General features: G+C 37.9%; 1 protein-coding gene across 7 annotated transcripts in view; it reads left to right on the top strand.

The window, feature by feature from the left end:
* The window catches only part of UBR5 (ubiquitin protein ligase E3 component n-recognin 5), a 142,801-nt gene that overhangs the window by 22,679 nt on the left and 99,186 nt on the right, over nucleotides 1-20,936 (top strand). For all 7 annotated transcript variants that reach the window (XM_032609399.1, XM_032609397.1, XM_032609394.1 and 4 more), the window contains exons 2-5: nucleotides 16,858-16,902; nucleotides 17,273-17,354; nucleotides 17,825-17,901; nucleotides 18,628-18,747. In XM_032609399.1, the coding sequence (XP_032465290.1) occupies nucleotides 16,858-16,902; nucleotides 17,273-17,354; nucleotides 17,825-17,901; nucleotides 18,628-18,747 (324 nt within the window). The remainder of the gene's footprint in view (nucleotides 1-16,857; nucleotides 16,903-17,272; nucleotides 17,355-17,824; nucleotides 17,902-18,627; nucleotides 18,748-20,936) is intronic.

Below are 20,936 nucleotides of genomic sequence, written 5' to 3'. Positions count from 1 at the left end.
CTAAGAAGTACAGTTTTATCCATGAACTTCAGTTACGTCTGGTTGGTCTTATGTGTTAGTTATGAGGTCTGTTTCAGACGTCTCTCAGTGGTTTTTAATGGGGTATAACGGTAGATATTTGGAGTCACTCTTTGCTGTCTTCATCCAAAGTGGTACTGCCCACCCATAATAGCTCTGGTTCCCCAAATTCCTTTTTCACCAGTTCCTACTTAGCACTCAGCACCTCCTTTTCTTTCATTCAGTCAGAAATGGTAACGCCAGTAATAGCAGGAGCCACTAATGTTTTGTACCAGGCTTTGTACTAAGCATATTGTATGCTACAGTACCCTGTTGGTTCAATGTGTAAGTAAACTTTGTCGTTACAGAAGTGAATTTATGGTCTAAATTATTTATTGGATGTGTTGAGGGACTCAATCCTTTCTTGGTATTTCAGATCAAAAATCTTGATTTAGTTTAAAGGTCAGGCTTTTAAGTTCTGATTGCTGTGGTTAGAGTTTTTCCGGCTTGTCTACGTTATAGACTATGGCCAAGCCAGTAACTTGAGACACTACTAAGAGAGCTTGAATAAGGAGGGTCAAGGCCCTTTAGACTTGCTGGTTTCAGGGAGAGTGTGCAAGTAATTCCTTCACAAGCCCAATAGAGCTTACCTTAGTTTTTTAAAAGAAATTTTTCTCCCTAGGGGTTTTTTGTTTCCTTTTCTTTGTTTGCTTTTGGTCTTTGCTCTGGTACTTGCTCTTCTCCCTCATCCCAAGCTCTGTCTTTGTGGACATTCAGTAATCTTTAGAATATTTAAAGATGTTTAAAGTTGCACGTATACGTTTTAAACACAAATGGTATGTTTACTTTTCTATCAGTTTTGTAGATGAAATGACAGTCACTGCTGTGAGGTCTGTTGGACAAGTGAGTCCTACATACTTTCTGTATCCCAAAAGGCAGGAGAGTGGAAGTTTTTTTGTTTTTGTTTCTAACTTAGTTAACTGTTTTGGTGACGTTTTAAGGAATTTCGGATCTAGTTTTGATAGTTTTAAAAGTTCTTTTATTGCTTATCCCTTTTCTGTCTTTAGTGTGTCATTTTTAAAATTTAGTTGAAAGCAAATTTAGTTTTTGTCCTTATTGTTATTTGCTAGGTATAAAATTTCTGGTTGGGAATAATTTTTCTTCAAAATTTTGAAGGCATTACATCATCACATAGCTTCCAGTATTTCTTTTAAGGAGTTCAGTGCCATTTTGACTCCTGATCCTTTTAGCTTGACCTCCCTTCCCCCCTCCACCTCCCCCCCACCCCCACAAAGAAAAAGTGCTTTGAGAGTCTTTCCTCAGTCCATGGTGCTGAGAAATTTCATGTTGATGTGCCTTTATGTAGTAGGTCATTTTCTTATTCATTGTATTTTGGGCCCCAAACACTTGGTAGGTGCCTTTATTCTGGAAGCTCCTGTCATTCCAGGAAATATTGTTGGAACAGTTGGTCTGTTCCTCTTTGCCCACCCTGTAGACTTTAGGTTTCAATTTTCTCTTGTCTGCTAAGTCATTTGCCACTTGCTCTATATGTTTCCAGCTTCCAAAAATTTTGTTGGCATCTCTTGCTTGAGTGCTCTAGCCTTCTCTCTTTTTCTTTGTCCTTGTAACTTTAAAATTCACTTGTCGTTTTAGGGGGGTTGTAGGAGGTGGTGGAGATGACTTATGTTTAACTAGAAGTCCTACACAAGAAAATTATTTCTGTTTATTCTGGATACACTGGTTCTCCATACCTGTTGTCTTAGTCTGCTTGGGTTGCTGTAACAAAATACCATAAACTGGTACATTTACTTTTCACAATTCTGGAGGCTGGAAGTCTGAGATTAGGGTGCCATAATGGTCGGTTTCTGGTGAAAGCCTGCTTCTTGGCTTGTAGATGACAGCCTTGCTGTTGTATTCTCTTGTCCTGTCTCTTCTCTTTTTTCATTTTTAAAATTTAATTTAACTTAATTTAATTTTTTACTGAAGTATGATTTACAATGTTGTGTTAGTTTTTGGTGTACAGCAGAGTGATTCAGTTACATACGTTATGTTCTTTTTCAAATGCTTTTCCATTATGGTTTATTACAGGATATTGAATATAGTTGATCACAGGAAGGCAGTATATAGTTTATTTTTGCAGTTGTATTTTGACTAGCAGACTGCTCTAGTACTATTGACTGTGTAGATGATACGTAAGAAAAATAATTTAAAATCTTAGAATCTTCTTGGCTTCTCGAGGTGTTCTGGAGAACTGTAGCTCTTTTAGTTGTGTAAGAGCCATTTTTTTTGTTTACTAGATAAATATTTATAAATGTTTTCACCGGGATGATGCCACCTTTTTTGAGATGATGAGTCTCAACACCCTTCAAGGCCCATTTCAAAATCCTGACTCCCCTGAAGCCCTGGCCCTCACTGACTCTTCCAATGCAAAATGAATTCTGCCTTCTCTTAGTAATTTTTGGTTATAGGACTCATCTTGGCAGCTAGTTTAGTGTTTTATTTTTTATTTGTTTTCCTGTGTATATCCTTTTTTTTTTTTTTGCGGTACGCAGGCCTCTCACTGTTGTGGCCTCTCCCATTGCGAAGCACAGGCTCTGGGTGCGCAGGCTCAGCGGCCACGGCTCACGGGCCCAGCCGCTCGGTGGCATGTGGGATCCTCCCAGACCGGGGCACAAACCCGTGTCCCCTGTATCGGCAGGCAGACTCTCAACCACTGCGCCACCAGGGAAGCCCTATCCTTTGTTTTTACAAGTAGATTGTACACTACTTGAGATGTGTGCATTGTATCAGCTTTTCTTTCTTCCTCAGGCTTCCTAAGGGGTAGATGGCACAGTTTTCTGTAGCTGTGGCTCATGATTAGGGGCAGCATTTCCAAGTATGTAGAAACCCCCTCAGGTGGTGCCACCATTCGTCTACCCTCCCTCCCCAGTGTATTTTATAGTGCAGCTTATTTCCTGTAATACTTAACTCTGGGCATTCAGGAAGTATTTGTTGATTGAATTGGACCCATGGCAAGTGTGATATGATGATAAGAATAGAGGCTTGGAGAGGTTTTGTCTCCCTCTCTCTCTCTGTCACCTCTTAATTTAGTAATTACAGTTAAATCAACCTCTTGTAGTTTTTTGTTTTCTCATGGAAAACAAAGAGACCATTATATCAAGAACTTGATATTAAATGAAAAAACTGTATGATTGTTTTTCTGAGATCAAATAAAAGTTAAGAAATATCAAACTGAGTACTGTGTTGGTGCCAGTTTCTAAGAAACTTTTCACAGTCTGGGTTAGGGAGAAAATTTTTTTATTTAGATTTGTCTTTTCTACTTTATAAATTTGAAATTTATATTTTAATGAAATATTGGTAGTTCTAGTTTGTTGCTTTTTCTAAATCTAGGCAAGATGAAAAGTTGGCAACCTTATGTTTATTCTTATAATTTGAAGGAAATTTATTTATCTGTTAAGTCTAGGAGTCAGAATGTGCTTTATGCCTTAAAACCTGTGACACCCCAGTTGGGGGACAGGTTTCTATATATTTATTTGTTAGACTAAGCTTGTTAATGTTCCTTTTTTTTTTTTTTTTTTTTTTTTTTTTTTATGCGTTACGCGGGCCTCTCACTGTTGTGGCCTCTCCCGTTGCGGAGGACAGGCTCCGGACGCGCAGGCTCAGCGGCCATGGCTCACGGGCCCAGCCGCTCCGCGGCATGTGGGATCCTCCCAGACCGGGGCACGAACCCGTGTCCCCTGCATCGGCAGGCGGACTCTCAACCACTGCGCCACCAGGGAAGCCCTAATGTTCCTTTTTAAAGTTTCTATCTTTACTGATACTTTGTCTGCTTGAACTATCAGTTTCTGATAGAAGTGTATTAAATTTCTCATTGGAGTTGACATTTTCTCAAAGGGTCAGTTTTTACTAGATATATTTTTGAGGTTATGGTATTAGGAACATTCAAATTCTTGCATGTTAAATGTTCTTGGTGGATTATTCCTTTTAATGTTATGTGGTGTCTCTCTTATCCCTATAATACTTCCTTTTCCTTCACTCTGTTAATATTTGACTTTTAATATGTGCGATGAACCATTTGAATAAGTAGATTTATTTCTACTGTCTGAATTTCATATTTTCTGAATCTTTTATTTTGCTGCCTTTTTCCCCTTCTGTTAAGATTCCTAGTTTTCTGCATTTCCTTCCTTTTTTCCTCCTCTTTTGATTGGAAGCCATAGATTGTATTTCTGTTCTTTTAGTGGTTACTATTAAGCTTTTCAGCCACAGTGTTCTAACAAAACCATGAGCCTAACTCCAACTTACAGGATGAACCCAGTCTTCCACTAGGGAGCACTTTGAGCATCATTTCCCTTCTGTGGAGATGTTTATCTTTTATTTGATCTCAGCTTTGTCTTTTGGATTTCTCTTTTACGGTTGTCTTTCATGGCTGTATATATAGAGTGGAAGAGGTTTTCCAGAGTGAGCACAGTATACCAACTCTACTCCAGCCATTCTTCCATCCCGCCATCCCACTGATTTGCATACCTGCACGTAATACGCAGTCAATATTTGTTAATTGATACATATCTTATGTCGATGCATCTTGTTCCTTCTGTTTGTTTTAGTTTTACTCACTTTACTTTTTTCAGCTTTAGATGGAAAGGAAAGTGGAGGGAACAGTCCCACCCAAATCTATGGAAGACCTTTTCACTAACTACCCACATCGAACTTGATGGAGTGCTCAGTGCTAAGAGAAGAAAGGAGGTGTAGAGAATTTAGTCGGGGACAAAGCAACTTTAGAGTCCTACTGTGAATTGATAATATTTATTGATAGTAATCTCATTGTAGACTGGTTCCATTTTGTTAGGTTTGTTAACTGTTTTGCTCTGTAAACACTACAGATGCCAATTTTTTTTTTTGAGGGAACCAGGAGAGCTACACTGTACGTAGCTATGTTGTAGCTATGATGATGGTGGCTGAGTTTTGCAAGCATTGCTGTTCTGACCTAATGTTTGCTAGGACAATCTGAGATGGTGGTGATTACAGGAGTGCCGCTCTACCATGTTCCTTTTTCAGGAGGTTGAAGTTAGTTATGAAGAGAGGATTAAACCAATAAACTTGTTAGTGCCTGATGCTGAAATATTGTATCTATGACTAGGAAGTGATTTTCAGGTTAAAAAAAAAAAACCCCAAAACCACCCCGAACCAGGGGAAAATACCAGCAGCCTGGGGATGATAATTAGGGATTGGCAGATAGATGGGCTAATGTCCTTTATATTCATTCCCAGGCTTAGCTCTCTAATATCATTATCCACACGCTACCTAAAAGCACCATGTTTTTTTTGTGTGTGTTTGTTTTTTGTTTAAGTGGTTGGCCGATACAGAGTGGGGATTGAGATGGGATGAGAGCCCTCTTTATCAGTAATGTCAATCTGTAAATCAGAGACTGCCTGTTGAATCTAATTCTGTTGGGTTGAGTACTTACTGTAAGGTGAAGAATTGGAAACATTTACTGGTGGATCCCATTTATTGGTAGTGGGGGAAGCCAGCCCTTTGCTATGGTTGCTGTGTTGCCAGAGGGGAGACATTTGTGTTTTTTTGTGTGCCATAATGATAAAAGGGATCTGGTAAGCCCTTAAATTTGACTGTGGTGGTTTGTATGTTTGACTTTTTTTGATGACTTCGATTTGGATCTCTGAATTAGATACCCAGTGTTAAGAACCCCAGTAGGTGCAGATTTCAGAGAAGCCATTTATTTGATACAGCTTTCAGACCCGCTCTGGGTACACTGATGATCATGCGCCAGGTAATAAGCAAGGTTGTTGGACAATTTGATTGTAAAGCCCACTTGGTTAGTCTGGCTTTGTGGGAATAAAGATGCCCAGGAAGGTCTGCTTATCCTGTAGAAGGGAAATATTGAAATCTATTGCTGTCTCCTAAAAGTAGATGATTTTGAATCATAGTTAAAGATCTTTAATTTTTCTACTTAAAGGAATAAAAATGCTATTGCCATGTTATTTGGATTAAAAAAATTGCTATAGATAAATGTTAACAATATAATTTTAGGCACAGTAAGATTGTTTGTTTATACGGTTTATCTTTTTAATCCCAGTAAGAAAATAGGGAAATCAGTTTTGTTTAGTTAAAGAAAAAAGAGAGGACGGGTAGTTTGTCACTACTGAGCTCTACCTTTTGGAGGGGGAGGGCTTCTCTGTGCTAGGTCCCCTCCACGGTTCGGGGCTATTACTTCTGGGAGCTTAGATTTCAGATCAGTGTCCTCTGGTTCCCTAAGACCTTACTAGAAAGAATGGCCTGTTTGTGTTCCATGTTTAGTGTTTCCCAAACAGTGTTCACTTCAGTTTGAAAAACACAGGATTAAGCGTAAACATGTTTATTTTAGGACTTATCAGAATCTAATAGAGGTATTTGGATTGTGAATTTCTAAGAGGGGGCTAGGGGCTATCCTAAGCAACATTTCCAGAACTTGAAATAGTAGGGTTATTAATGTCTCCCTAAATGGACTATTAATCTTGTGACTGTTTTAAGCAGTCCTTGCATGTATTCGTGGTATTTTAGAGTAGTGATTTCCAAACTTAGTTGATCATCACTTTGGGTTGCTTAGAAATTTTTTTTTTAAATTTTGAGTTGATAATATGTGATTTAAATTCAAAAAGTGTACATTGGCACTCAGTGAAAAGCTTCCCTCCCTGCTCTGTTTCCTAGCTGCCTACTTCCTTTCGTCATAGGTGACTAAATGTTATTCCTTCCAGAGACGTTTTATGAATGTGCCATAATTTATTTAGCCAGAATATAAATTACTGAGTCTTGTATTTGGAGATTTCTGATTTAGTAGGTTTGGGTGGGGTCTGGTAATATGTCTTTTAAAATATTCCTTAGGCAGTGGATGATTAGCCAGGTTTAGACACTGTTATTTCAGATGGTACACATTACTTTTGCATGTGACATATTATCCAGTTCTTAAAACAACTCTGAAGCAGATATGGTAAGCACCATTTTTGGCAGAGGTGGAAACATGAGAGCAGGAGATGTTAAATGACCTATTCAAGGTCACGCTCCTTTTTTAATGGTGGAGCTGAGACTCAAAAAAAACCCAGGGTTCTTTTGGGTATCTAGGTAGAACTTGGTTGGCACTAACTTTGACTTTTCGTGGCTACAATGCTGATGATTGGCTAAACAACCGAAAAAACAAAAAGAAACCCCAAACAAATTAAAAATTAATTATGGGTATTTATATCCAATTCTTCCTATTTTGGCACAGCATTAAATGTTGGAATATTTTATTGCATTACTTGCCAATAGATGTCCAGTAATTAGACTTTCTCTAGTTTGCATTTTAAGGTGCTTAGCCAGTTAGACTCATGTTATCAGTTTCAGGCACTTATACAGGCGAGTTGCACACAGACTTTTATCTGTACTTTTGCTTCCTGATGAGCTTGCTTTCTCTCTTCCCTTTGCTTCCAGCTTCCTTTTAGCCCCTTCAGTACATTTCCTTAACATCAACCCAGATTAAGCCACGGAGGAGGGGGAGGAGGGAGGGATGGGGGGAGGAACAAGACTGTCCTCTAAGTGGAGGGACTGGGAGAGTATCCCCAGCCGTGAAGTACGGAGTGATTTCCTTGTCTGTCTGGTAAACTCTTTCTGGGGATGATTCTCAAAGAAAGTTAAAAAAAGTTAAAGTAAAAAACTCTTCTTAATATTGTAGGACCGTTTGATTTGGGGTAGAACCTCCGTGGGGTTATTTTGTAGGACAATATTCCTTTGGTGTGTTTTAAAAAACCTAGTCTCATAATATTGGCCTCATAGCAGAACAGCTAAAAATCTTTAGAATGACTATGAAAAGAATAAAAAAGCTGCAAATCCACTATTTTGAAGCAGTGTAGGACTTAGAGCAGGGACATGAATGCCCATTCATTTGTTCAGCCACCCATCCATCGGCTGTCAGGTGCTGGGGATTTAGAAATTAGTAAAACCCGGTTCTTGCCTTCATAGAGTTTGTCAAGCCGTGAAAGAGACAAATATTTCATCAAACAAGTAGTTACAGCATAAGTACTGTGGAAGGAAGTATGCCCCAGGGGACTCAGAGAAATGCCTAGTTTAGCCTGGAGTGAAAGGTAAGTTAACGTTTCCAACGGGTTCTTTCAGCCTACCCTCCAGGGACTAGTAGCTATAGAGGTGTAGAAGGCAGTGGGGTATAGTTTATTCTAGGCTGAAGGAATAGGTGTGTACAAAAAAAACAAAATAAGGCGCTCCCTGGTGGTCTAGTGGTTGGGATTCGGTGCTTTTGCTGCTGTGGACTGGGTTCAGTCCCTTGTTTGGGGAACTAAGATCCAGCAAGCTGCGAGGCGTGCCCTCCCCCTCCCCGCTCCAAAAAAAGAGTACTTTGTGAGTATAATCTAGTGAAGGACTTGGGAGAGTATAGTGATATTTGGGGTATAGAGTGCCCAGGAAGAGTGAGGAGATGAGATTGGAGGTAGTAGGGGCCGGAAGAGAAGGAATCTCTCACTCTTGTGAAATAACGACCCATGCGCAAAATACACAGAGTTAGAGTGCGTCTACGGATTTCTGGTTCCAAGAATTCCCAGACTTAGCTGTCATTCTCTGGTTCCTCGGGTTCCTACAAGATCTCCAGATTCAAATTGGGCCCTATTTAGTTTGGCAACCGGTTCAAGCTAGAACTTGGCAGATTTGAAGCAGCAATATATAGAGCAAGCTATCCAAAGATGAAAAATATAGTTCAGTAATAATACTAATGGCTGCCATTTATTGAATGTTTAAGTGCTTGGCTCTTTCCAAGGTACATTACAAAATTACCTTTAATCGTTATAGCAGTCCTACCAGACAAGTGGTTTTATCTCCATTTAACAGACCAAGATACCTTCCAAGCTCTGGGAGGTCAAAGTAAGCTTGCCCAAGGTTACAGAGCCAATTAATGGAAGGGATGGAATTGAACCCAGGTTTGTTAGTCCGACACCACAGCCCATTCTTTTCCCACTCCACCATGCTGCCCCTTGTTCCCAGGGCAGATGGAATGGCAGCTCAGGAATGTAAAATGACCGTTTCAGAGGCAGTTTCATCTTCGATGTTAAAAGGGCAACAAGAAGCCATCACAGTATCTGTCATTTAAAGAAGCTTTCCTGAATTTAATGGCATCAAGATCCTTGGTCAGGAACCTAACCTCCTAATTGTCTTGTTTTATGGAAAAATCAGATTTCATCACAGGTATTTTCAGTTTAGAGTTCTATCTCAAGGACTGAATACCTTGCCAAATGGTAGTATTTATATTACGAAGTGTGTCAGTTGTCTCATGAGACCTTTGATTTGTATGTAGAGTTAAAATTGGGTTTGATGTTGCAGATATTCAGAATGTGGCTATGGCCTAAGGGTGAAGAAAAACCAAGACTTTTCTCTTGAAATTTTGGCTGGATGCTACACTTTTTGGACAGGAGCACTAAAGGAAGTCTTCTCACCCTGTTAGCACACAAGTTAACCAAGTTTGAGTCTTGTACATATGTATAGTCTTACTGTTAAGCAATTGAAATTAGATGAGACAGAAATACTTAGGAAATTATCAAGAAGAATTAATGTATAAAGGCCATATCTTTTATCTTTTCCTACCGAATTTCTTGTCCATTTGGCATGTGTATTTTCCTTTTCCTGTTTTGAATGGAGCTGAAAATAACACAGTTGGTTTTGCTTTAAAGGAAAATGACTCATTTTCTTGTGTTCAGCATTTAGTTTCTCAGAGATGTGTTTATCTTTCAAATGGCACAGTAGTTTGGGATTTTGGTCTCTTTTTCATTTTATTATGAAAGATGTTATTTATGGCACTATATAGGAATTTCTAACCAGAATATTTTCTGTGTTAAGGGAAGAAATTATTTGTAAGTATAATGTCTTTTCTCTATGATAGTTGCAGAGTGTTTCTATAACATGAATTTTCTCATCTTAGTTTTATAGAAATCTTTGAGCAGTTTCAACTGAAAACCATTTTAGGAGGAAGAATTAAAAGAATTTCCCATTTAAAATTTGTATCATTTTCTCAGTTTACAGTATTTATTTAGAAACTTCTGTTTTTTGGTCTTGAATGTATCTTGAAGCTGAATGTCCTGTATTATTTATTTAGGGTAAAAGGAACACATTTTATAAACTGGTATTTGTTCTCTCCATAGCACAAAGTATGTATAAGTCCTGCCTATACCTGATTATTCAGGAAGCTGACAGATGGGTTTTTTCCTCTACAAAAGCCATCATTGTGTGACTTGGGGTCTTTTAAAAGTAAAGTCAGATGTTTGCTACCTGGCACCATTTTTCCTTGGGTGGGCAAAAAAGTGAGAAATTGTCAAGTCAAATTTAAAGAAATAAAATGTGGTTAAGACTTACGTGTAAGCTAAGATATATTAGGGATCAACTTACAAGCTGGGATTTGCATTATAAAACTGAACAGATTACTCTTCACCAAGGAAATGTCCTTTTTTAGAGTGTGGGAGGAATAATCTTCTATATCAGTGGTCTCAAACTCAAATGCCTACAGGTGCTGGGCAGGTAAGGGCACCTCTAGTCACCACTAGGCAATATAAGCTTGGTTGCTAGATCTCATTTTTCAAGAGAAGCTAGAAATCTGAAAATCTGTCTGAGATTTTCCAGTTTTACATGTTGGCCAAGAATCTTTAACAGTCCTTTAACAATTTAAAATGCCATGTGATTCAGTATCATGTGTACATCTGTAGGGCGGCAGTTTGTGACTTCTCTTTCAGGTTCCCCCCTCACTCCTTTTAGTAATTGACTATAGCTTTTGCATATAAATCTTAAAGAGGTTCTTTCTGATCCTTGCCTCTACTGCCTCCCCCTCCCCTATTGAAATGATAAACATTTAGTTCCTCATGGGTACTAATACTATCAGGAGGGCAGGATTAAATTTTTCTTATGCTTTATGCTATGTTATGCTACATTGCTGTACCATTTTACATCTAAAGAGAATCATGCATGGGGGTAAATTTATTCAGAGTGCAAGACAGACCAGGGGGTTTTAGTATTAGCAGTATTAAGAGTTCATTAATAGGGTTTCAGATTCTCCATTCTAACCAACCTTTTAGAAACCATCACTTGAGTTTTGGTGTAGTGATTTTTTTCTTCTCTGTGTGTGTTGTCTAAACAACTATATTGTTTCTCTCATTAGCCACCCTCCCCCCATCCCCGATTCCTGAGAAATCCTGAAGTTGGGAACCCATGATCAGGGTTAAATTCACATAGAAGCAGCACAAAATGGATTTTTAAAAATGTATCTGAAAATTGAATGTCTTGAAGTTAAATTTCAGACCTACAATGAGTCTTTCGTAATCACACAGATGAAGGGAATCACCCCTAATCTGCTGGTGCTTCTTGTTTCGGCCAAGGCAACCCTAATCCCTCCAGGCTCTTCCCAGCCATCCTCAGACCCATGGGTCAAGGTAGCTGCTAATATTTTAAGTCACAACGCAGAGTGGGTAGGTGGGCTGAAAGCCTTTCTCTCGTCCACGCATAAACAAATCCACAGTGCAGCATGAGGAGGAGGCTCAGTTGACTTTCTTCCATTTTACACCCAAGACGCCCTCAAGGGCCTCTCCTTTGAGCATATCTTAGGTGGCTTGCTCCAGGATTGTGTGAAAAGGGATTTGGGGTTGGGATGCCCACTGTAGTGGATTGAATAAGCTAGCTCCAGGCTTTCAGTTTGCTGGTGGGGGTGGGAATGTGCCTGGCACAAGTAAATGACCATCTCAAAATGCCCTCTGCAGCTGTGCCCAAAGTACATCCTTTTCTCACATTACAGTGGCTGTCAGGCAGGACCATCATGCGATAGCTTGAATTTATTGTTATTGTTGATGATGTGGATAGTTGGCATGCTAGGAATGATTTCAGAGGGGCAGTATATATAGTGTGGTGCAGTAGTTTGTATAAAAGAACAGTGTTGTGGACGGACTCCCTATACTCAGGAAAGTGCATGAAGATATAGTGGAAAGACCATGTTCTGTGGTTGGAGGTGGGTTTGGCGCCTCTCTCTGCCATCTATCTAGTAACATAGTCTTTGCTCCAAGAGGGGAAAAAAAAAGTGCCCTTTGATTGCTTCTTCAGTTTTAAACTTTAGATAGTTTGCTTTTGGAGAAATGCCAGAAATATTCCTACAGTATTTCTTCTTCTGCAAGAAGGTAGTCTGGGTACATTTGCATTTTGGCAATACCTGCCTTCTCTGACGTGGATGACAAGAGGTGATCTTTAAGACGTTTTCTGCAGGAGTCTATGATTTAGTGTTGTAGGTAACCTTTCACTGACTGGCTGTTGTTTCTTTGTATGGATTATTAAACCCTGTACTCCAAAATGGATCTGTAAAAGCTTTATTCCGTGGATGGTTATCTAGAGAGTAGAGTGAGGTCACTTTAAAGGTAGTTTGCTAATATTATTGGTGAGTGGTGATTTATTAAATGTTTTCGCTGTGTTAACTAGTCTGCTTACAAGATTTATATGGGCGACTATCCTAAAAGAAATCTGTATATTCACACTTTTCTTGCTTGTTCTAAACTTCAGTTTGAGGTGGAAGACCTAAGGAGTAGTGTTGTTGAGTTGAAGATCAGGAATCTTTTCTGCCTCTGAAATGTATTGTAACAAGTATTATTGTACATTTTTCACTGTTGGAACTGTTATCTAAAGAAGTGGAAGAGTGGGGAAATACTTGGTAAGTTTTTTCTCTTCTTTGCTTAAAGTCTGAAGGTAGCTCAGATTGAAACACAAATGACCGTAGAATGTCAAGTAGACAGTAAAGGTCCTTTGTGAGGGAGAAGCTGTAGATTTATGTAGGAAGAAAATCAGAGCTACCAGAAAAGTACATGGAGGAGGTAGCATTTGAGCTGGGCCTGAAATAATAATAATGTTCCTGGAGGAAATGTACTGGGGGCAGATTATGCCACTTTCTACCATTAAAGTGAGTACTGATACACGTGAAACGTGGGTGAGTATGCCTGATCTTACAGTTCCAGGGATAGCAAAAGGATCATCTTGTAGAAGGTGGGCTGTCAGGAATATCCTTGTGTCCTGGAGAATTGGAGCCTTTTAGGAATCCAGATATACCTAAACTTTTTACCTTTAGAAATTTAGCTGGGAATTTAACAGGTTTCATTTTAGGGGTGTGTGTGTCTGAACAGATGGCAGGGGATTTAGGATTAGGGCAGGGAATTGTAAAACCGAAGAACCTGTGTTAAGTGCTACTGTCAATTGAGGGTCATCAAAAGATGACTAATCTTTGAAATTATAAGGTTAAATTTGGGGGAAATGAGACTGAAATTGTAGGGAATTTCAAGGGCAGCTATGAGATACGTTACCCTCTAGCAAGTACTGTTATACTGATTTCTCTATTAACATCAGTTTGCTGTTACCTTACCTTGGTGGTCAAAAAAAATTCCAGCCTCTCAATCTGTAAAATGTCTATAAATTTGAAGGAATGCAATAGGTTATTGAATCAGAATATAGAATAAGTCTTTGGTGTAGGAGTACTAAGGATTGTCAGAAGCTCACTGCTTACCTATCCATTGTGTTACAGCCACCTCACAAAGGCTTTCCTGCCTGTCTCTGAAGTGAGATTAAACGCTGAGTTAGGTTATTTTGTAATGTTATGCTGTGTTCTTAAAATTGTTTTCCTTCACAATCACATGTAAAGATTTATTCTGAAATGGAATTTGGTGAGCTGTAGGGTGGTTTAGATTTTACTTCAAAAACAGGGAAAACTTTTGTTAATATTGCTGTGAGAGGAAATATAGTTAATAACTTGAAGCATTGTAAGCTTTTGGAAGAAGATCCTTTAAATTAGATGAGTGCCTAATACTTTTGTAGAGACATTTAGTAACTCAGTAAATTTAAATGAATATGATCAGTGGCCTGTGGTTCTGGGATTTACATGTCTGCTGAAGACTCTATAATGTAAAGGGGAACAAAGTACTCCTTATTTTATAGTTAGTACCTTTTTTTTTCCCCCTTTGCTTGAAGGTTTCTTTGTTACTGTTATCTGGGATCTGTGTAAACTAATGTGTATGGGGCCAATTTAGTCAGGATAACTATCTTGAGATTTGGAAAAATACATTTTCTGTAAATTTTTTGCGGATTGAATTTAAGAAATTAAACAAATTTGATATTTGGGGAAATATTCTAAGTGTCCATGTAAAATTAATTTGTGTGTGAAAGTTTCAGATGGGTAAGATGAAATTGAATATGACAGTTAGTAAGTGCTATTTCCATATAAACATTACATAAATATCTTCCATTGATATATTTGCTTTTCATACATTCATAACAATTTCAGGACTGAAAAGAACCAGAGAGGACTATTAGTCTTTCTTCATGTAGATGTGACCAGAAACTTAGTGGGCTTAAATGAATCCAGTTGGTAGTAGATGAACTGGGAGTAAACCCCAGATTTCTTGCTATCCAGTGGGTATTATTTCCAGTACAAATGGGTGTACATTTCAGATGGAGTCCACCATGATTTTTTTCTTTCCTTTTTTTTTTTTTTTTTTTGCGGTACGCAGGCCTCTCCCCGCTGTGGCCTCTCCCGTTGCGGAGCACAGGCTCCGGACGCGCAGGCTCAGCGGCCATGGCTCACGGGCCTAGCCGCTCCGCGGCACGTGGGATCCTCCCGGACCGGGGCACGAACCCGTGTTCCCGGCATCGGCAGGCGGACTCTCAACCACTGTGCCACCAGGGAAGCCCCCACCATGATTTTTAATATTAGAAAATTTGATGTCAGTAAACATTTCTTCTGTCCCCTTCCTAACCTGAAATTTGCTTTTGAGTTCTTGACTTGTTATTTTCTAGCATCTTGATATCCTCAAACCTTACTTTAGTTTTACAGATATTATTTGCCTGGAATGATATTTGGAGCCATGAAAGCATCATTTAATTCTTAATCTCAGTTATTGTCCAGCTTTGAAAAAGCTTTGACAAGTTTTGCACCCCAACGCCCCCCCCCCCCCCCCCCCCCCCCCCGCCATATTCTTTGTGAAAATGCTAGAGACAGTGTTGGGCTAAGAAAAAAGGAATGGAAATGAATGGGTTTAGTTGTATGCTGGTGAACAAGTTATCTTTCGAAAGTGTCACTACTATGGCTTTTGGGAAATAAAACCTTTCTTAGTCTTTTCTCACAGTCTGGCTCTAGTCTGTAGTCTGGTGAGGAGTTTTATAAATTACTCATAGTCAGTGTGGGCTGAGGAGAATGAGAACTCCTGCCTCTGCTCCGGGTCTTCTCAGGGCTGTTGTTATTGCCCAGAATGGAGCCTCTCAGTTTGGAGCCTCCTAGTCTATTTTCTTCTCCCCATTTTCTAGTCAGCCTTCTCTCAGAGCTCATGAGTTCCACAGTGCATTATTCTTATGGTGTTTTATCTTGCCTTGAAACACAGATATGTGCCTTATAAATGAGCAAACTGGGATTTGGTCAAAAAGCTTGACTTTACAGGACTGAAGAAGACACATTTTTGTTAATGAAAGGCTAGAAAAATGAAAATGTATTATTGAGGGCCAAGTCACACATGATCTGATGTTATTCTTTGGGAGTGAGAATAAAATCACTAGTGAGTATTTACTTCTTGGTAGACAAATTAAATATGGCATCATTTGAAAGTTATTTTTGCTTAGAAATACGATTTAGTGTTGGACATTTGCTTATGCATATTTTAGTGTTTGAAAGATACTACTCATCGTTGAACAGTGGTTAGAACTTTACTGGATAAAGTAAAATTGAAGGACAACTGGCTCCTATTAGAATCTCTTTATCAAAATAATTAGATTATTTGGCCATATGTTATATGATTGGTGGTAGCTTTTAAATCCTAAGCTGGCTTTAAGGCATGATTAATTTTGAGTATGTATACCACTTTTGTCTGTTAGGACGAATGATTGAAATTTGATTTCATGTATTTTTGTCACTCTCTAGAAAGCAAAACTTACGGAATTTCCTGTTGATTTACTGTTCTAATTTTTTTCCCTGTTGTTCCTAAAATGCTCAGTTTATTTTTAAGAGAATAATTTCTGGAAAAGTTTTCAAAGGCATTTGTTTTGGGAATTTAATAGAATTGAACTCTTAAAATCTCTACATTTGAATACATCTTTGTATTATAAAATGGCTTCCTTAGGTTGACAAAAGTGCCCAATTTAAATGAGTATTACAATATTTTATATTAATTCAAGACTGTTTCTTTGAGAGAAACAGCAAAATCATAATAGATAACATGAGTAAATATCTTTCTGTTACACAGCCCTTTGAGATTTTTTTCTAAGCTATTCAATACTCTTAGAAATGTGAGGTGTTATCCTTATTTTATAGATATGGGTTTTAATTTGTACAATTATGTGTCACAAGGTCATTCGAGAACTTTTGAGACTATTCTCACCTTAAGTCAATTTGGCTTTTGCATTGTTTCTGCCTCTTTATATTAAATTCTTAATATATATGTGCTTCCCAAATATTTTCATTTCATCATGTACGTGTACATTCAAGAGTCTCTTGGCATATGTAGTATGGTGTTTAAAAACTGGCTTTCCTTTGGGCATTGGTTCAAGTACCAGTTCTACTGCTGGTTTTCTAAATAAACTCTAGAAGCTTCAGTTTCCTCGTCTGTAAAATACTAAGATGATGATGACTGAAGTTGCAAATGAGGTGGTGAGGGAAGGCAACTGCAGGGTTGACTGTGATCTTTTCTGGGACAGAAATCAAAGATAATATAAAAAACATTCTTGCTTAGTAAAATTTTTGTATGCTACTGTTAGAGATCACCAAATCAGAACTGTTTTGCTTACAAAGGCTTTGTACATGTGGTTTATTCATGTTTTGTTTTGTTTTTAAAGGTTACGGGAAGTTTCAGAGAAACTGAACAAATATAATTTAAACAGGTAAGAGATTTAAGATATTTTACATTTCCTGAAAAGAATGATTTTGTTTTAATTAGGAAAAAGTACTCATATTTAGGCAGCAGCTATTAAGAAAATTTTAATCTATCAAATTTTTATGGGTTGCGTTCATTTGAATTATAGTTGGTATTCATACTGATTTTTAAAAACTCTGCCATACCAAAGAGCTATAATGACTATGTAGATATAATAATTTTTTCAATTATTCCTTCAAAATATGTCAATATTAGTTTTTTAAAACAGGGTTTACTAGCAATTTTTTTCTTTTGTTAATTGGATTTTCTAAAAAACCCTAGGATGCATTTGCCATTTAAAAAATAATTTTGTTTGCATACTTTTCTTTATTTCCCAGCCATCCCCCTTTGAATGTGCTGGAACAGGCTACCATTAAACAGTGTGTGGTGGGCCCAAATCATGCTGCCTTTCTTCTTGAGGTAAACCGTTTACTCTACGGTAGAGAAATGAAAATGGATGTTAAAATACAGCTGTGCATCATCATGTGTCTTCCTTTTCAACCGTGGAAACAGCAGTTTCTTGCAGTAGTTCTTCCAGAGACCACCCAGTTCCATTTCCTTATTGTATAAATCCTCTGGCCCGGAGAAGGCTTAAATGATTTACTAGAGGTTGAAACTAGTTAGTAAGAGAATGGAGAAGTTCCTGATATCTAGTCATTTCCTTACTCTGAATTCTGTTAGATGGAGATATTTTAAATTATTTTTACTGGTTTTATGATAATGTATACAAACCATACTTCCCCAGCTCAGGTGTGAGTGCCTTCTAGAAGGGAGCTTATTTGTTGCCTTCTGAATTGACAGTGATAGGTACATAATTTGTTTGTTGAATAAATTCAAGTTTTAATACACATTTTTACTTTGGAAGTTTCTTCTATTTTCTTTGCTTCTAGGATGGTAGAGTTTGCAGGATCGGTTTTTCAGTACAGCCAGACCGATTGGAATTGGGTAAACCTGACAATAATGATGGGTAAGACATTATGTCCTCTCCATTTAATAAATATTTAGCTCTTAAAGGTATTATATTACACCTGTGTTTTGATTTTTGGGAACCCTCAAATTAAAAAAAAAAAGCATTGTAGAAAAGGAGATGCTTAAAATAGAGTGAAATGGTTACTTTGTAGTTTGATTTTAATTTTTATGCAAGCAGTGATTTATAGCTAAAATATTTGCATTAAAAGTAGCAGAGGAGTCAGTGATCACTTAACAGAAAGAGATTACCAGAAGAATGATGTGTATGTGGTAGAGCCCAAGATCTGCTCTTTGAGTGAACTGACTTTTCGGATCTTATTTTTTCCCTTTTAATATTCCCAAGTCAAGTAGCTCAATTTGAAAATGACGGAGTCTTTAAAATTTTGGCCTTTATAAGTGGCGTCATATAAAAAAGGTTGCTAGATAATGTATGATGACTTTCAGTTGACTGCTTCTAAGGAAAATATGATTACTTTAAAAAATCTAAGGAACAATTCATTTGCAGTTAAACCGTGAAAACAGTTTCAAACGGGAACTGGATTGTTATGAGGCTAGAAATTGTTAGGTTTGCTCTTTGATCTGAAGTATCCATTTCAGTAACAGTAATCAGAGAATTGTTAGGCTGATACTGTACCACAGTAAGTCTCAGAGTAGTGAGGCCTGGCTTGTTCCTAGGGATTTTGGGACTGTTCTGTGATTTTTCTACCTTTTGTTTTTTTCCCAGGTCAAAGTTGAATAGCAATTCGGGGGCAGGGAGGACATCGAGGCCTGGTAGGACAAGCGACTCCCCGTGGTTTCTCTCAGGTTCCGAGACTCTGGGCAGGCTGGCAGGCAACACCCTGGGGTAAGTTGTGGTCAGAAGATGGCATCCGTGGGTCTGGGTTATTGCTCTGTGAGTGCTCATTTGAGAGTTATCCAGCGATGGAGTGAGGGAACTCCTGCTCTCTGAGCAGGGGCTCCTGTCGCTCATGGTGAGCCACCATGATAAAAAAAACCCACATAGGCTAATCACAGCTAACCTAGGTTTTTATCCTTCTAAAAATGTATAATGGCTGCATGCATTTATCGTGTCATTTATGTTATTTAAAAATTTTCAGTGATACTATCTTTGGTCTCATTTGTGACTAATTCTTGGGTAAAAAAAAAATCCAACATTTCTTTCTAGTGTTCGAATACAGTAGTTCTTTCTGAATTAATTTAGTGAGGCTTGAAACGATTATGTAACTGAACTTTACAGCCTTTAATGAAGTTTTTACTTAAAAAACATTATAGTGGTATACTTGACACTATATAGTGGTATATTTGTTTCAAGTGTACAACATAACGATTTCAGTATTTCAGATTTCAAGTGTACGACATAACGAAACATAACGATTCAGTATTTGTATATATGTGTGACCCTTGAGCAATCTAGGGGTTAGGGGCACTGACCCTCTGCACAGTCAAAAACCCACTTGTAACTTTTGACTCCCTCAAAACTTAACTACTAATAGCCTCGGGTTGACTGGAAGCCTTACCATTAACGTAAACAGGTGATTAATACATATTTTGTATGTTATATGTATTATGTACTGTATTCTTATAATAAAGTAAGCTAGAGAAAACAAAATGTTATTAAGAAAATCCTGAAGAGAAAATATATTAACAGTACTGTACTTATTGATACCGTAAGTTTACATCATCTGTTTATAAGATGAATTGTCTGTCATTACCTATGACAGTATTGTCCTATATGATACAAAACTCTAGATGTTATATGTATTACTAACACTAGACATCAAAAAGGAAGAGATAATGTGAAAAATTCGTATTTATTTACAGGTATAGTGATTCATGAATTGATAGCAAAGCAGCAGCAGTATGATTACCTCATGGTAGCCTAACCTATACACTAATGAATGAATTGGTATAAAAATTTTATGGCATAAGTATCACATGATATATATAGTCATATTCATCGTATAGTATTAGAAACATTGTTACACTAAAAAAAAACACGCTGGGCTTCCCTGGTGGTGCAGTGGTTGAGAGTCCGCCTGCTGATGCAGGGGACACGGGTTTGTGCCCCGGTCCGGGAAGATCCCACAGGCCGCGGAGCCGCTGGGCCTGTGAGCCATGGCCACTGAGCCTGCACGTCCGGATCCTGTGCTCCGCAACGAGAGAGGCCACAACAGTGAGAGGCCCGCGTACTGCAAAAAAAACAAAAAAAACCCACGCTTACCTGTGATGATAGGCTGATATGCAGTTTCTCCAACCAAGAGAGAGAGAAGCATTATGTATGGTAATATAATTCTATGAAAGCAAAGGGGTAAAACAGTAAGAAAACTAACACATTATTAATTTTATATTAAATATCACCTTATGCCTATGTAAGCATAAACTAGTGTCTATAAATATTTTATGCATTCATGACCTACCTTTTTCTTAATTTTTTTTGATATTTCCAGGCTACATGATTCATCTGTGAGCTTTTTCAAATCACTGCAAATCTCCAAAAATTTTTCCAATATATTTATTGAAACAAATTCACATATAAGTGGATCCACACAGTTCAGTCTGTGTTGTTCAAGGGTCAAATGTATTGTGAAATGATCCCCACAAGAAAGTTAGTTAACATCCACCACCATATATAGTTACAAATTGTTTTTCTTGTGATGAGGACTTTTAAGATCTGCTCTCTTATCAACTTTCAAATATACAGTACAGTGTTGCTAACTATAGTCACCATGCTGTACATTATATCTCCATGACTTTATTTTATAACTGGAACTTTGCACCTTGTTTTTACTTTCAAAATTATTTGTAGAGTTTTTACTTTTTAAACTAGATACTCAACTCTTCTTCCATTTTATCTAAAGTTGATATGCTGTCAACTAAAGGAATCATATACAGATTCCAAGCCAGATGATTTTATTCATTTTATACCTTGATTTTTGAATAGCCAATTTTTCTGAAATTACTCATTTAATGGTTAGATAAATGCCAAGTCAGTCAAGTCAGCATATGTGTTCAGAGGCTGATCAGAGAAATATA

This window comes from Phocoena sinus, chromosome 17 (genome assembly GCF_008692025.1).
Source record: "Phocoena sinus isolate mPhoSin1 chromosome 17, mPhoSin1.pri, whole genome shotgun sequence".
In the NCBI taxonomy this organism is placed as follows: Eukaryota; Metazoa; Chordata; class Mammalia; order Artiodactyla; family Phocoenidae; genus Phocoena; species Phocoena sinus.
This window is presented reverse-complemented; position numbering and strand designations above follow the sequence as displayed.